The sequence below is a fragment of the Ovis canadensis genome, chromosome 4 (assembly GCF_042477335.2).
Source record: "Ovis canadensis isolate MfBH-ARS-UI-01 breed Bighorn chromosome 4, ARS-UI_OviCan_v2, whole genome shotgun sequence".
Lineage (NCBI taxonomy): Eukaryota > Metazoa > Chordata > Mammalia > Artiodactyla > Bovidae > Ovis > Ovis canadensis.
Genome location: NC_091248.1, coordinates 117,700,723 through 117,716,507, shown reverse-complemented (window position 1 = coordinate 117,716,507; position 15,785 = coordinate 117,700,723). Strand labels below are relative to the sequence as shown.

Below are 15,785 nucleotides of genomic sequence, written 5' to 3'. Positions count from 1 at the left end.
TTTTCCAATAGTCATGTATGGACATGGGAGTTGGATGATAATGAAAGCCGAGCACTGGAGAAAGGATACTTTTGAACTGTGGTGTTGCAGAAGACTCTTGAGAGTCCCTTGGACTGCACGGAAATCAAACCAGTCAATCCTAAAGGAACTCAGTCCAAATATTCATTGGAAGGACTGACGCTGAAGCTCCAATACTTGGCCATCCAATGCGAAGAACTGACACACTGGAAAAGACCCTGATGCTGGGAAAGATTGAAGGCAGGAAGAGAAGGGGACGACGGAGGACGAGATGGTTGGATGGTATCACTGACTCGATAGACATGAGTCTGAGCAAATTCTGGGAGCTGGTGGTGGACAGGGAAGCCTGGCGTGCTGCAGTCCGTGGGTTTGCAGAGAGTCAGACACGACTGAGCAACTGAACTGAAGTATTTCTCAAGATCAGCTCTTTACAACATAAAACATTAAAGAGTATTTGGATTAAAATAACTCTAAGATTCCCCTGTGGCATAATATACCATGATTATCTGTGAGACATCTGACAATTTCCCTGAATCTTAATTTTTCTATCTACATAAAATGATGGCCTTAAGCTAGAAGACATGATGGCCTGTCAACACTAAAATTATGCTATGATGAAGTCTGTAAGAAAATTAGTAGTGGCCATTTTTGAATTTAGGATAAATGTATTGTGAGTATACATCCCCATCCCTGCAGATCTTAATTTCAATCTCTGATGCCACCTGCTTCAGATTTAACACCTTCTATAAATTATTACTATTATATACCTTTCCCCCAGGTTCCTAGGAACTAGATGCAAAGATTTTTTTAAGCACTTCAATATCCTTATCTTTCCTTAGGGAATATATGAACCAGAAACAATGTGATTTATTTTCGTGGAGGGAGGGAGCAGGGGGAGATGACAACTCTTAGGCTTTTTGTTTTGCCTAAATCTGAAAGGGGGTGCTGTCTACTTTATGCATGCTAAATATAAGGAGACAACTAAATGGACCAAAGGATGAAAAGAGTGAGACAAACAAAAAGTTCTAGATGAACAGGGAAGTAATCCAAGCTATTGAATTAGAAGGAAATGGCAACCCACTCCAGTATTCTTGCCTGGGAAATCCCAGGGACAGAGGAGCCTGGCGGGCTACAGTACCTGGGTCACATGTACTTAGCGACTAAACAATGATATTTGTATGTATGTATGTGTGTGTGTGTGTAAACACTGTGTGTGTGTGTAAAACACTGAATCTGTCTGCTGTATACCTGAAACTAATACAACTTTGTAAATCAACTATACTCAAAAAAAAAAAAAAAAAAGTTATACCAAAGTACCAGACTAAAGAAAGGTACAATGCTACAGGGGCCTTTTCATCAAAGTGAATTTCAAAAATATTCCAATTTGTCGGTTATGAATACATTTTCAGAAACCATACCCTTTATCTCCAAGTACTCAGTATAAAGCTCAACCTTTGTACAATAATAATAAAGAAAAGCCAGAGAATATATTTCCGTGTTATCTTCTGCTAAATAACCTAGAACACTGATGAGTCCTATTCTCCTGGCAGTGACAGATCTGAGGAACAAGGGCTGGAAAACTAAAGGGCAACTTTTAGTTATAAAACAAACAAAAAGCACTATAAAATCAACAATTACAATTTGGTTCTTTTCATCTTTGATCTAAGAGGTCAAAAAAATACCTTCAACGTACAGAGGTGTGAACTATTCGATTCTGTGCCAGAAAAGCATTAGCCCGACACAGATTGGTTGCTAAAGAAGTCAGAGCTCTGTAATTAAAAACCACATGCACATAGGATAAACTGCTATAAACAGCCTTTCTTAGTGTTATAGTAAGCGTCATAAAACAGTCACTCATGGGTGGTTTCAAGTTCTCAAGTTCCTCACTCTAGACAACCTTGGACTCTTACAAAATTCTAGAGCCAGCCCTGAAAACTTTGCTTAAGAGGCTCATAAGGACTTAACTCCATCCCTATGTAAATGACAATCTCTTGCCTATTAAGCTGACATAAAGAAGATATGTCTCATATAGAATTTCTCTAGCAAGTGCCTTTCAAAGGTCATTCGCTATTTTTCATGTGATCCAAAACACCAATTTTAAGCCTCACTGTAAGAAAAATGTTACAAATTAAAATAGTATTTTTCTGTCATCAATTTTAAGATGCATACTACAGAGACACTGAAATTTGAAAAAAATGTGCTTCTTACAAATCCACCAGCAAGAATTTTACAATGAAAGTCTAAGACCAGCATGATGAAGGATTAAGTATTACCTACAGAGTAAACAAAACTAGAGCTCAGAAAATTTGGCTTTGGTCCCAGTTTTACTTTAAATCAACAGAACTGAATGATTTTTAATAAATCACTTTACTATAAGGATAACTATGGAACATATACTTAACAAATTGTTTTACCCAACAGAGAAACAAATGAGTGTAACTGAATTATATAATTATAAACTGCAAAAGCACAACTGTGATGTCAGATTTTTAAAGTTGTTATTATTAAATGCCATACCTGAAGAATGTAATAATGTGTCAAAGTCTTGCTATTGCTGGTTTTAAAGTACCAAAAACTTAAATCCTCCTGCTTAACAACTGATCTTGTTCTCAAAATTCATTTGAAGTGATAATTTATCCATTAAGTATCATTAAGTGTTAAACAGTAAATGTGAAGAATCAAATAATACCACAGATAACTACAGATAATATAGATTTCAATATTACAGCAGAGCAGAATATTTTAATTATGCAAATTCTAAAGAGTAGATATGAGGGTCTAACAGAGATATATCTGTCACAGTCCTAATTCAAGCACTGAGAAACCAGCATGCTTGTCTTGTAATATATTGATACTTAAAAAATAAATTTAAGTATTTATATGTTTTTAATATGTTAGCACTTCTATTCCTTTTAACTTATATAACATAGTTTCAATGGTCCTCCCTATTGGAAAAAGACAAGTGTAGCAGTGTTAGTCGCTCAGTCATGTCCGCCTCTTTGGGTCCCCATGGACTGTAGCCTGCCGCCAGGCTCCTCTGTCCATGGGATTCTCCAGGTAAGAATACTGGAGAGGACTGCATTCCCTTCAGAGGAACTTCCTGACTCAGGGATAGAACCCAGGTCTCCTGCATTGCAGGCAGATTCTTTACCATTTGAGCTACAGGGAAGACCAAACACTGGAGTGGGTAGTGACAGTCAGAATACTGGAGTGGGTAGCCTTTCCCTTCTCCAGGAGATCTTCCCAACCCAGGTCTCCTGTATTGCAGGCGGATTCTTTACCAGCTGAGCCACAGGGGAAGCCCAACAATACTGGAGTGGGTAGCCTATCCCTTCTCCAGGGGATCTTCCTGACCCAGGAATCAAACTGGGTCTCCTGAACTGCAGGTGGATTCTTTACCAACTGAGCTATCAGGGAAGCCCCCAAAAGACAGGTGTTTTTTTAAATCAAAAATGCCTGGATACCTATACATTCGGGGTATTTTACTCCTCCTACCAAAAAGACACTACTCGTTAAGACTCCACACTTCCACTGCAGGAAATGTGGGTCTCATCCCTTGTCAGGGAACTAACATCCCACGTCTTATGGCAGAAGAAACCATTCATTTAGACATCTTTAATTAAGGGAGCTCACTGCTTCTGCAAATGAAGTATGAAATCCTCCCATTTTAGAAAAATGACAAAGGCAGCTAAATATTTAGGCCCTACTAGCCCTCCTCTGCTATCCAGGTGACCAGGAGCTCTTAAAAGTATCATTTCAATCAAATCCAAAACCCAGGTAACCAAATCCTTTGTTCTACAGGTCCATGATATGTGATTTATCCACCAAATTAAAAATAATAATACTTTAAGATAAACTAACATCACTAGATGTAGAATATAAATTAAGTGAGCTTTATGTATTATCAGGAGTAAGCAATATAAGTGAGTTTTAACCAACAACACTACTCACAAACTTTACTGTGAATTTAAGTGATTACCAATACACTGCTTCACAATAATTTCTATAATACAAATGTGCAGAAATCTTAATGAATATGTAAACTGTTTTGGATAAAAGTCTACTATGCTCAACACTAAAGCAAATAATTTAAAAAATCATTTACATTATTTTTAAACTAAAAGTGTAACTGCTGTGTTATAACTGCCTCTTTGTTCCAATAAATGCTCTAAAGAATGGAAAATATTATAAAGTAAAATAGCAATAATTTCTGTGAGGAATCCCATTATTGCAGACCTAAATAATCAACCTGGATAAAATAGATGTAAATTGCTCTGCTAACAAGTGTTTTTTAAAAAAATCACTGCATAGTAATTAGACACAAAACTAAGACTTTATCAAACAGTTTGTTTTTGTAGTATATCAACAATAAAATAATAGATTTAATAAACACATACAGTTCCAGACAGGACATCATGGGGGCAACAGTTGAGAAGGTGACTCTTGCATACTCTGTCATCACTGAATTTGATTCGTTGACGAGTAGTATCTCCTGTAATAGAGGAAAGTTAATGACATTCAAGGTTAGACATTTGGAAAATATGTATTTTCTGAGCGCCCTACTAACACTAGCTTTATATGTGTGGCTATACACACACATTTATAAATCACCTCAAGAGGGGTTAGTTCATATAATATCCTACAGAAAAACTACTTTAGACAACATGCAGCTGCAGTACATGTACTGCACATGTAATTCAAACAGTCAAAATGGGAAAGCAATGCATTCTGTTAAATAGAGTACTTCAGAAAAGCACAGGATTTAGAGCAGGAATGGACCTTAAAGATTATTGAGTCCAACTCCTTCATACTGTAGATGAGAAAACTGAGGACCCAAGAGGTTGAACGACTTGCAGCAGACCCACTAGGAGAATTTCTATTGGTATACGATGTTCCCTACGTTGACACTAAGCACTGATTTATTCTGTAATTATTTACATTAATTGAAAAACATAAAAAGTAATCTTGCAAACATTGCATACACACTGCGAATCCCCACTGAACCCCAGACGCCATTTCTTCCACTATTTTGTTCCAGCTGAAGTGTCTCCCTTTTGCTGCTGGGAGGAGTTAGAGAGGGTAGAATGACGTGTTTAAGAGTGTACAAACCTGGAAGAAGGACTTACACACCAGTCAAACAAAGGAACACTGCCTAAATGAAACATTTAACTTAATGGCTCCAAAGGTCCCATACCTCCAAGTTTTAGGTAGTCTGTGCTATAAATGGCCAAACTGGGTACATTTAAATTTATTCTGTCTTCACTTAACACAATAACACCTCCTAGGCAACAGAAGCTTCCGACCTGCTAGTCAAATATACCTATCTACTCAAAACTTGAAAGAATCGAAGAAAAAGAAAGGTAACTAGCTCTAACAACAACAAAAAATTGATGTTAGTTACATTTTTTTTTTTTTTTGCTTCAAATCTCTTTGGGAGGGGGGAACTCTTAAGGATGGTTTCCTCTAAGGAGACTGATTAAGCCCTAGGAAATGAAAGTGTTTTATTTTTAGCCTTAAATTGACATAGTCATTGATGAATGAAAACCTACTGGTGAATTACTGAAGCAAGAACTGTTGGTACCAAAACAGACTGTAAATAACACTGTACTAAAACTTTTCATAGAGGAAGAGGTTCAGTTGTTTGTTTTTCACATGTGAGTAATAAAAAAGGTTAAAACTTTACCCCTTTCACATGGTATTATTTAAACAGCTTAACTCAGAGTCAATTAAATACTACCATTTTTAGGTGGGGTAAGATTTTGTTCAGATTGTTTTAACTTGGTTAAAAAGACTTAAAGAACATATTAATTTGCAATCATGGTTTATAAAACTTTAAGAACAGTAACTTATAGCTAAAACAACAGCTTCAGAGCAGTTCAACAATAGGTTTTCTAGAGGCTAGTCTCTAGTTAAAGTATGTTATTTTTGACACCACAATTTGGAGTAATTCATTTAGTGTTCACGCCTGCTACTATAATAGAGGTTATTTTGATGGTCCTTTTTTCCTTTTAAACACAACTGCTTTTTGTTCCACATTCATTAACACATCTGAAAAGTTAGTGATAACTCACGGCTCGGCGAATGCGGGGCCTTTCTGACACTCCCTTGCAGACTGAAGTAGGCAGGCATAGATACATTGAACCTTTACAAATAAAACAAGGGGCCAGATTGTTCAGTTTGTATAGAATAGACTCTGCCAGCAATTTCAATACAGCATCTAGAAGTACATGTTGACTGTAAAGATTCTTGTATATGAAAACAAAAGTGAACAAAATCGGGGTGGGGGGGGTGTTTCCTGTGTTTTAATATTGACTTAACAAGTATAAACCCTGGAGAAGAATATGACTGATCATAGGTGAAAGTCCAAGGCTGGAGCTCTGTAAAGTGGTCCCTGGGCCAACTGGGGTTTCAGAAAAAAAAATTTTTTTATAAAGCTTATTTCATTAAGACTGATCAGGGCCTTAAGCTCATGTCATATGGTACTCTGATGAGCTCACATCAGAATGGCAATGCCATTATTAGAGGCTTTTTGCTTCCTCACATGTAAGAAAAAATATTTTACCTTAATTCTGTACCCAAATTATGCTAAGAAATTTAAATAAAAATTTTTGAAGAGGAAAAAAACTTATATTCAACAAGTCCCCTGCCACAATTATCTAAGCTTTTCAGTAATGCAACAGAAGTATCGTTTCAGTGCTTTGTCAAACTAATGGCTCAAGAATACTATAAGCCAGGCTTTAGAACAAAATTAAGATTTTAGAAGTTTTACTAGTTAAGCATTTTGTAAGAAATCACAACATAAATCTAATATACATATGTGCCTTGAAGACACTGCTATCAGATAAAATGTAAACAGTTTCAAATATGAATTAAAATTATCCCCAGTGAGTGTGGGGATACTAAAAAAATGTATCAGTTTCCATAAACATCAAAAAGTATTTTTAATTAATTCTTCACTGCATATAAACGTCTGCTCTATTTGATAACTGCAGCAAACACAATAAACACAGTTATCAAACATCAGCCTGCATCGTAAAGAAATCTTTATAAACAAAGAAATAATAAAATTCCTAATAATCTGAGATACAGAAGTGAGAAGGATTAGCAACTGAGTATCTGTCTATTGGTATTTTTAAAATTTTACTTAAGAGACCTTAAGGTTAACATTTTAAAATAATTTGGCTACATTACCACGTAGTATTTAATAAATTTATTTGGGCTTATACCATGAAAATATCATCTGACTAATCAAAGAATTTTAAAATAAAAAATACTAGTAATTTTGATTTCTGTCAACATATCTGGCCCAAACCATGTTTTTCAAAAGAAACTAGGTACAACAGCACCCACTGAAAAACAAAGGTGGGGAGAGGGGCTGTAATTAATAAGGAACCAATATGAACCAAATCTCCCTACAACACAAGAAATTATTAATCAAATGTACTTCAGATGTACTTTATCTTTGGGGTTTCTGGGCATGTCCTCACTATAAAAATAGCCTAAGTTAAACAACTGCCCCGTTACACTAATACTGGATCCAAATCAAAGAATCAAGCCGACTCCTGAAGATATCCTCTGTGCCAGGCAATGGGATTACAAAGAGGCATTTAATAAGCTCTCTACCCTCAAGGAGCCCATCACTCTCCTAGAGAAGAGAGGGTATTAAATACAGTAACAACAAAAGGGGGCATGATCCAAGTGCCAAATGAATGTCTATAATGGATGGAATACTATCAAATAGTAGTACTTCAGGGATTCTAGATTAGAATGACCACAGGACTGAAGAGGTTAGAGGAGGCTTTGTGCAATACATAGAAGACATTATTTGAAGGAAAGACAGGCCTTAGACCAAAGGAATGGGGAAAGAAGAGCATTCCAAACTGGCACCATCTTTGACAAAGCTTAGGAAGGCAGGAAGGTTTGGGAAACGGTACGTAAATCTTACCCGGCTTTGGCAAGTGGTTTCAGGTAGGGGACTAGCAAAGTTGAGGCAAGAATATTTTTAGGGTAAAATCTGGTTTCTTTAATTTCTTCCCCCAGATTTTAAATGTGTAAACAAAGACAAAGCTTAAAAATAATGAAGCAGAGATTAGATCAAGTCAACACAATTTACCACAAAATGCCCTACCCATAAAAACATGGCAGACTCTCTTCTCTATAACCTCCACAATACTCATTAATTAGGCTTTGTAGATAACTATAATGGTATGGATTGAGATTAAAACCTTGATTTAGAACTTTGAAAGGAAAAGTATTCTTCATTTGAAAGGAAGCACCAAAATTTCTATTTTTTCTACCAAACAACTAACTTCAGAGTAACCTCTCTCTGTTCTTCAACCCCCTCAAGGGCTTCATGAATCCTAACCTATATTTAGGAACACGTGAGTCACAGGTGTACAATGAAAACTAGAATGCACATTGTTCCTCTTAAACAATGTTCCTCAGTAACATTAACAGAACCTGAGGTGCTACCAAAGCAGCTTCACTCAGGGAATATGGACAGGTCACTCTAAAAAGGCGACTTCTGTCCAAACTACTCAAAAACTGCTATTCTCAAAATCCCCTTCAATCTGCAGGGAGAAAAAGCTAGGCCCACTGTAAATCCCAACACTGCCACTGTATGGTCCTGCCTCTTCTGAAACAGACTTGTATTTAAACTGCAGTAGTAATACTTAAAATTTTAGCTTGTATGATATCTAACATCATTTTACATGGTGCATGCTATTTCCCCAATATCCACCCCCTCCCTTCGAGTGCCAACCACCCTCTCCCTCCCATACAAACAATAAATCAAATCAATTTTCATAGATTCAGGTGCTATTTTAAAAACATCAAAATTTTACTTTACCCATTCTCTCCGATGCTCCCTGTATTTTTTTAAGCTGTGAGTGGATGACCATGCTATGTGATCAACAACTGTGAAGGCTAAGCAAAAGTGAACTGAGTTTAGTATTGTAATTTCAAAATAACCTTAAAGTCTGTAATATTTGACATATATAATGGTATGCAGAATCCTTATTTTACTGCATTTTATCAGGCATTAATGGCAAGCAATTTATATAAAAACAACTGATTAGTATTTCTTTTGTACAGAATTAGCTTAAAGCTTAGCTTAGAGAAAACAGAGGGAAAAACTCAACAGCACACAAAGCAAACAGAAGCGTTGTAGTTGATAAACGGGGGCCAAGAGGGGAAAAGCGCTCCCACGCTCTCTTCTGTGGTAACCAAATCCCTCCCCTCCCCACACGTGTAATTGTTGGGGCCATGTGTCACTATTGGCTGGGGCAGGACAGGCTTACTCCCTCTGAAATAAATTCCTTACTCTTTCAGTGAAAGAAAAGCCACAACTAGAAAGAGCAGTGAATAAGCGTAAAGTTTCTTATTTCCCTGTGCCCTCGCATCTTCAAATGTGTCACCTTCTTATCACCATTTCTTACAACATAAGCTATGAGTCAACAGAATGTGGAAACTATATAAACACCAATTTCTAATCTAGTACAGAGCAGAAAGAGACCTGTCCTGTACTGGTAAACACTCATCTTCATATGTTTTTGTGAAACTCTTAGGTCTTCTTGTGGAACCAAGATAATAGCTACTGCTACACAGTAACTATTACAGTAAAGAACAAATTTGATCATTTTTACAGCTTTCTCCAACAGTCTCACCAACTCCCCTAACTTCTCCCACCTACCTTTGTTGTTCCTTTAGCCTGAAGCTCATCTACAGCCTAAATTTAGCCTAAAGCTCACCTATAAGGATCCTTTTAAAATAATCTCTAAAGAAAAAACTCATTACTCCCTTTACCTTGTTAATAAATACACTCAGTTTAATCCATCGTATATTTATACAGTACAAAGTGTAAGTTCATTTTATGAAAGCATTCACTACCATGTCTTAAAATAATGATTATTGATGCTTTAAAAATATTTAATATAACCTGGCACATATGCAACTTTCCAGGAACATATTTATTATATAAGGAAAGAAAAAATACTCAAAGATGGCAGCAGGAAAAACTAATGAGGGCATTTTCCCTTCCAAATGTAATATCAAGTCATTTCTTTCTAACAGAACTTAGGAAATCATACAGAATACTAGTAGAGGCTTTCCTTTCCCCCAGAAAAATCCAAAAAAATTAGGGTATTAAAAGGCTAGCCCTCTTAACTCTTTCAGATGGTCCTATGGGTTTATCATCACAAGTTGGTACTTGTATCACCCCCACTATCATATTCCCCATGACAAGCCCATTTTTAAAATGCAATGCCCACTGCAGAAGAAATTCCCAAGGCAAGTTTGTTCTTGCTGAATATCAAAGATAAATAATGCTAAAATAATTTTTTAAATTTTCCAGTCTATTTGTCTGTGAAAATAGACAATAAGGAATGAAACAGAAACAGCCTTGTAGTGGGAGAAAAAGCTTACTCAGGGTCTTTAAGAGCTAACAGAATGGTAAAAGAAATGTTCAAAAATAAATACTAAAGTAGCTGCATTCCAAGAATTCTATTCCACCTCTTGCCACAACCCTATTTTCTCTCATTATAAAGCAGAGTCTTGGCCACTGGCAGGGGTCAGTGCCATCACACTTCCGCCAGGGGATATATGCTTTAGGAAATCAACATGTTGCTCCTCTTAGATTTAAGGCACACATTAGAAGTGTGTCTTGAATAAATAGTTATCCACAAATGTAGTCCTAAAAATGGATTACACATACTTTGTTTTATATACATGCCATTAAGGGAAGTCAATTATTAAAAAGCTGTAGCCTGCTAAATTTTATATTTTGATGCTTACTTGCAGAGCTGCAATTCTGATACAATAACACTCATACTCTGGATATCTGGTGCCTTCTATCATCCACAACGTTTCATACACAAAATTAGAAGTAACAAAAGCTATCTCTGGCTATGAAAAAATAGCTGAAAACAGCATAAGAAAAAGTATTCGGCAGATCTGTCTATTAATGAGGCAAGTTTTCAATGCTTGATGATTGCTATAAAAGCTAAGCAGAAACTCCCCAAATCTAAAACAAAGTAAAGAAACAAAAATGGAAAAGAAATGAGAATATCAAAGGACAGAGGTGACAGACAACTCAATGATAAAGGAATTTAAAACGAAAAAACAGATTAGCATGAAGGAGACTGAGCCTTGTAACTATTGAAACAACACAGAGGAAAATCCACTGACATATTCACAAAAAATGCCTTTGGGGGAAAGGACTAAAACTGTGAAGGAGAACCTAAGAGACTTCATTTGTAACACTTTTTAAATTTTTTTAACTTAAGGGAAACTTACAAAACATTTGCTCAGTCTTAGAGGTGTTTGGCAGTGTTTTATATTTTTTAACATTTTTTTCAAAATTAGATATCTATATATGTAATCAGCATACAGAATTTATCACTTACTGTACACCTTCACTCCCTACCAGACTTTCAGTCCATCTAGGGTCAGAGTCTTATGTCACTACTTTATTGCAGAGTCAAATGACAAAAGCAGCAAATATGTCCATAAGCTCTAAGAAAAGAAATCAAGAAAAATCTGAAGCAACCCAGCAACCTAGGGATATTCAGGTTCTAGTCGCACCAACAATGACTACATCCTAAAACACATCAGCCGGTATCAGAATACCATGTCTGGGGAAGTATTCCCTGTAATACTATGAGGCAAATTAAATCATTTATTTTCATACCAAAATTTCTCAAATACATGGTTTCTAAAATCTGATGTGAATCAATTGTTTTCCTTAGTAAGCATGCGCTGATGGTTCCCTGCCCATAATGCAGAATTACAGCACTTCTCCCTAGTTTCTAGTCCATGAGTTTTCTCTGACAAACAGCCAGCACCTTTTCACAATCCCACTGTGGAATAGGTTGGTGAAATCCTGCAGAAATACTGACCACCACAGACTGGAACATTAATGGAGAGGTAAGATCGAGCTAAATAGGGAATTTCATCCCAGAAGTCTGAATGGACCTCTCTAGGGGCTTCAATATCGTTCCATCTTATGGGTGTGTATTTCTATGTCTACGGAAAAGTCATTTCTACTTAGGGGTTTAGATATGTACAGTTCAAACAGCTTTCCTTCCATGTAAGGAACTAGCACTGCATTTCCTAAAGTGTGGATTTGTACAAAAAGTGATTTTAGGTGTTATGTAATTTCACCAGCATGACACTTTGAACACCACTCAATCACTTAGTGGTGATTATATGTCATGATTAAGTCAAGAAAAAAGTTCCCACTTACTGCCTAGTATGTGTTTAATTAATACATCTAACAAGCTCATTTTTAACACAGGTAAATGACAGCAGAATCTAGTTTTCTCTTATAACACCATGTTGTTTTCACTGTATTTTTCTGGTGACATAAGCTTTCACCTTAAAGTTAGCTTAAATTTTCAGAAAGTGAGTTGACAATTAAAAATGTTAAAACAGGGTGAAAAATAGTAAAGTGATATATGTGACTAACATTTGGGAAACATTTATCTAGAACAGGGTTTCTCAAACTTTTAATGTGCATTAGAGTCACGTGGAAGGCTTCTTAAAACACAAATTGCTTGCACCCAACCCCAGAACTTCTAATTTGGTAGGCCTGGAGTGGTAGGTCCAAGAATCTGTATTTGTAACAAGTTCCCAGGTTCCCTAAGGTTGATCAGGCACCACACTTTTGAGAAACACTGATCCAGAACAATGGTCAGCACGCTTTTCTTAAAGGGCCAGATGGCAAATACTTTAAACTTACCAGCTATATATCTCTGCTGCAAAGCAAAGGAGACATAGACCGTATGTCTATGTACAACTGTGTTCCAACAAAACTTTATTTACAAAAAGCGAGTGGGCTATAGTACCAACCCTGACCTAAAACACACCCTCAAGAGACAGAGAAGAGTATAATGTATAACACAGCAGTAGGACAGAATATAGAAGCCACCAAACAGCAAGGTTCGTACACTATAGATACTATCCATAAATATCTAACCAATTTTATTCAAAGGAAAAGCTTTGCAAAGTTTAACTCTGAAAGAGAAAACTGTCTGCAGAAAACTGAGGTCTCAAGAAAATAAAAACAAAACAATTTACCATGCATTCAGGAGACATGACAAAAGATTCAGCAAGGGCAGCTGGTTAAATTCTTTTCATGTAGAATCACAGAGGTCAAACATCATTGCACATGGTTCACAACTAAATCAGAACATAAGGATCAGTATCTAGTGAGTGCTTTTTTAAGAAAAAAGTTTTAAAGACTCCTTTCTCTAGCCCATGTTAAATAGCAAAATATAACAGTTATTTAGCTGACTAGTTACATGTTATTTTCTAATGGCTTTGATTTTTCAAGTCTTAAGCTACTTAGTTAAAACACAAAACTGTAGCTAAATTCAGAGTTTTTACAAAGTACTTCTCTCTACATCCTCAATAATCTTACATAACTGATTAAATGATCAAAAGGCCTTGCCTTCTAATTTCTATCCTATGAGAACTTAAACTGGAAAGGAATAGAATGACTTTTGCAGGTGCTGAATCCGTAAGATTTCTGTCATAAACTTACCCCTCTGCCCACTCCCTCACTCTTTCTCCAGCAAAATGTTCCAACTTTCTTCATCTTACCTACAATTTTTCCATACACCGATTATTAAGTTGGGTAGTACAGTCATCTATGTGTCCTCAATGAATATACTAATAGCCCTGAGCTTTTAGGATTCAGTCCATTTCAAGCACCTTTCTGGAATTCCATTCTTGAGGAGTACCTGTCTCATTTACCTAGTCTTGCCCACAGTTTTAAGCCCTCTGCCTATCCTTGCAACCCCGAATTTGCCTGAACCCCAGCAACTCCAAGGTTTAATGTTTATATGAACCACCTGGTACTGAACACTGACTAACCCTCACCCACATCCATGACACCTTACTTGCCCTTAACTTCCTACTACCCATCTTAAAAGATGTGGCTCACTCACATTTATCCCTATATGACATCTTAACCAAACCAAATAAAAGTATTTACTTGCTGCTTATAAAACTTATGCACTGATAGACAAAATGATTTCTTTGGTTTTATTACTATTTTTTTTACCCGAAGCAAAGAATGTCTCAGAAGCACAGGCTTCCTTCAGGAGAGCTAAAATGTAGAAAATCCAAGAATGATGCAGAGTTGTAGGAGGTGATACTATTATTGTTTTCCAAGCTGTGCTGTAGTCAGAAATATCAGTCAGAGTTCAAAACTAGTTTTTTTTAAAAAATGAATTCACTATGTGGGTATTAACAGTTTTCAATGTTTTGATATGCCTGGACCTCTGATAAAATCCTATATTTACTAAAACTGTTTTAACTTTATGTTTAACTATTTAATGTTTGTTAAAATTTCTTAAAATGTCAAAAGAATTCACAAGCTCTAGAACTAGATATATCCCATTATTATTTCAAAAAATGTGTGCTTACACACTAAAGGCTACGCCTCCTTCACTTAAAATGAACAATCCAAGTGAAATACAAGAATGATTTACAACTGACCAAGAAATAAATGATCCATTATGTTAATGAGAGAAAATGAGGAGAAAATGCTCTCGATGCTGATGACAACTAAGGGAACACAGATTACAGTCAAGGTGATTTTATGAAGAAAACCCACTGAAAAGAACACTACAATCTTTGATTCACTATTTATTTTGAAGAAAAGCAGCATGGTCATACTGTCCTATAGGTTCAACAGTTATGCGTCACTAGTACCAGGAACAAGTAACTGATTTTCTGAACTGTATCTTCCTGATTATCTCCTGGGATTCATGTCCCTTTAACTTTATATCCCATAAGATACAACCACCATGCAATATAAATGATCAGCAAAAATATTTAATTATGGTTAATGTACTGTTAACTGAGAAAGTACCTCATAGGTTCAGAACGATTATCATCCAAAACAGCTAAAATTACCCGAAAACTTTAACCTGCCCCAAACATTCCCTAACCATAATGGACAACAAATGATGCTTTAAAATTCTTATCTATATTCTGAATCCTATAGTCTACTGGTTGTTTTTGAGGGCAGATTGCCATTTCTGGCCTGATATAACCTTTCAGAGATGGACTGTATTCCCATTTAAGAGTTATAAGCAATTCAAGAAGTATGGAATCCTTAAAACTACCTTCTGTAACTTCCCTAGTTGCTAAACTTAGAAAGTAATCTAAATATACATCCTCAATTTTGTTTAACTCCTATCCCTCAAATCTTGCAAGACCTTTCTGGGGTCAGGACAAGAGACCTCTCATAACTAAACCGTACTTGCCGGCAAAAGGGCTTTAGCTAAGGGACACCCTTTCAATTAAACCAACACAACAAAAATGACTAGTCTGTGTGGGGACACTAGGCTCCTCCAACCATCACAGACAATTCAACTGAACCGCTGTTTGACTTTTCCTGTGTTGCTCCTTCTTTTCAAATGGAATATTTTGAGGAAAACAAATTATCCCTCTCTTTTCTGTTACTGCTAACAACTAAAACAAAGTATAAAATTTAATGTATCTTAAATAAGATGCTAGTATCTACCTATGGTTTCTTCCTTTAAAAAATTTAAAATATATTTGTCAACATTTCTGAGAATAACATAAGAAATTACTTGACTTCTCATTTAACAAAGTATAGATTTAACTTGAGGCAAAAAAGGTTAAGTGACTTACCCAAGGTTACAATTAGAGGTACAGCTGGGGCTAGAAACCAGGTCTCCTGAGTCTCAGCCCAATGCTCTTTTCCTTAGCCCATGATGCCTTATCAGAAAAATCCA

The 15,785-nt window shown here is 36.1% G+C and overlaps 1 protein-coding gene across 34 annotated transcripts in view; it reads right to left on the bottom strand.

The window, feature by feature from the left end:
* Positions 1–15,785, bottom strand: part of LUC7L2 (LUC7 like 2, pre-mRNA splicing factor) — a 56,183-nt gene that overhangs the window by 36,782 nt on the left and 3,616 nt on the right. For 5 of the 34 annotated variants that reach the window (XM_069588504.1, XM_069588537.1, XM_069588528.1 and 2 more), the window contains one exon: positions 4,416–4,510. In XM_069588504.1, coding sequence (XP_069444605.1) covers positions 4,416–4,510 — 95 coding nt within the window. Of the gene's footprint in view, positions 1–4,415; positions 4,511–6,089; positions 6,161–7,963; positions 8,086–8,866; positions 8,944–13,092; positions 13,195–14,080; positions 14,126–15,681; positions 15,769–15,785 lie in introns of all 34 variants that reach the window. The other 29 variants (XM_069588502.1, XM_069588532.1, XM_069588515.1 and 26 more) reach the window with 17 other exon arrangements.